At 58.0% G+C, this 1,595-nt stretch overlaps 1 protein-coding gene across 17 annotated transcripts in view; it reads left to right on the top strand.

Annotated features, from left to right (window-relative positions):
• Positions 1-216: 216 nt before the first annotated feature.
• slc8a3 (solute carrier family 8 member 3) overlaps positions 217-1,595 on the top strand; it is a 155,670-nt gene continuing 154,291 nt past the window's right edge. For 16 of the 17 annotated variants that reach the window (XM_064953139.1, XM_064953141.1, XM_064953142.1 and 13 more), the window contains exon 1: positions 522-1,595. This exon is cut by the window's right edge and continues 545 nt beyond it. In XM_064953139.1, the coding sequence (XP_064809211.1) occupies positions 537-1,595 (1,059 nt within the window). In that variant the 5' untranslated portion in view covers positions 522-536. The other variant, XM_064953126.1, reaches the window with a different exon arrangement.

Genomic DNA, 1,595 nt, shown 5'->3' with positions numbered 1-1,595 from the left:
TCTCTCTCTCTCTGTTTCTGTCTCACTCCTCTCTCTCTCACACTCTCTCTCTTTCTCTCTCTCTGCCTCTCCATCTCTCTCTATCTGTCTCTCTGTCTCTCATTCTCCTACTCTCCCTCTAACTCTCTCTCTGTTTCTGTCTCACTCCTCTCTATCTCTCACCGTCTCTCTCGCTTTCTCTCTCTCTTTCTCTCTCTCAAGGTGTTGTGAGGTACCAGCCACAGCCCAGTGCTGGATCCCAGAGGGCCATTCAGTGTGGTAAGGACCCCCAGGACCCCCGAGGGTGGATGGATCGCTTCAGGCCGAGGCTGACGAGGCCGGGGCCGGAGATCAGGACGGGGTCGTCCTCCTCCTCCTACCAAGCCTGCCTCTGGTTGGGCCTGCTCTCTGTGGCCGCAGCCTTCAAGTGCGCAGAGGGCACCCGCACCACCCCCAGCCCCGCCACCACAGACTCCCACAATGCCACCTGCTCCGAGGGCACGTCCAGGTGCAAGCCAGGAATCGTCCTGCCCATCTGGTACCCTGAGGACCCCTCCATGGGGGATAAGATGGCCCGAGTCATCGTCTACTTCGTAGCTATGATCTACATGTTCCTGGGAGTGTCCATCATAGCAGATCGCTTCATGGCGGCCATCGAGGTCATCACCTCCCAGGAGAAGGAGATTATTATTAAGAGAGCCAACGGAGAGACCACCACCGCTACCATCAGAATCTGGAACGAGACGGTCTCCAACCTGACCCTCATGGCCCTGGGTTCTAGTACCCCTGAGATCCTGCTGTCTGTCATCGAAGTCTGTGGACACGACTTCGTAGCTGGCGAGCTGGGGCCGTCTACGATCGTCGGCAGCGCTGCCTTCAACATGTTCGTGATCATCGGCCTGTGCGTGTCTGTGATCCCCGAGGGAGAGACGAGGAAGGTGAAACATCTCAGAGTGTTCTTTGTGACGGCGGCGTGGAGTATCTTCGCCTACATCTGGCTCTACATGATCCTGGCGGTGTTCAGTCCCAACGTGGTCCAGATTTGGGAGGGGCTGCTAACCCTGGCCTTCTTCCCCATCTGTGTCATCCTGGCCTGGGTAGCCGACCGACGACTCCTCTTCTACAAGTTCATGCACAAGAAGTACCGCGCTGACAACCACCGTGGCGTCATCATCGAGACCGAGCACGAGCGTTCCAAGAGCATCGAGATGATGGACGGCGGCGGCAAGATGGTCAACTCACACTTCGCCCACGACGGAGGCGCCGCCAATAACCTCATCAGCCTGATCGAGGGGAAAGAAGTGGACGAGTCTCGGCGGGATATGATCCGGATCCTGAAGGACCTGAAGCAGAAACACCCAGAGAAGGAGATGGACCAGCTGGTAGAGATGGCTAACTACTACGCCTTGTCCCACCAGCAGAAGAGCCGAGCCTTCTACCGCATCCAGGCCACGCGCATGATGACAGGGGCCGGGAACATCCTGAAGAAGCACGTGGCGGAGCAGACCAAGAGGAGCGCCAGCGTACAGGAAGTGTGTGTGGTGGGGGAGGACGTCGAGGAATACGTGTCACGGATCGCCTTCGAACCCGCCGTGTACCAGTGCCTGGAGAACTGC

The sequence above is a fragment of the Oncorhynchus masou genome, chromosome 32 (assembly GCF_036934945.1).
Source record: "Oncorhynchus masou masou isolate Uvic2021 chromosome 32, UVic_Omas_1.1, whole genome shotgun sequence".
In the NCBI taxonomy this organism is placed as follows: domain Eukaryota; kingdom Metazoa; phylum Chordata; class Actinopteri; order Salmoniformes; family Salmonidae; genus Oncorhynchus; species Oncorhynchus masou.
Note: the sequence above shows the minus strand (reverse complement) of the source record. Positions and strands in the feature narration are given on the sequence as shown.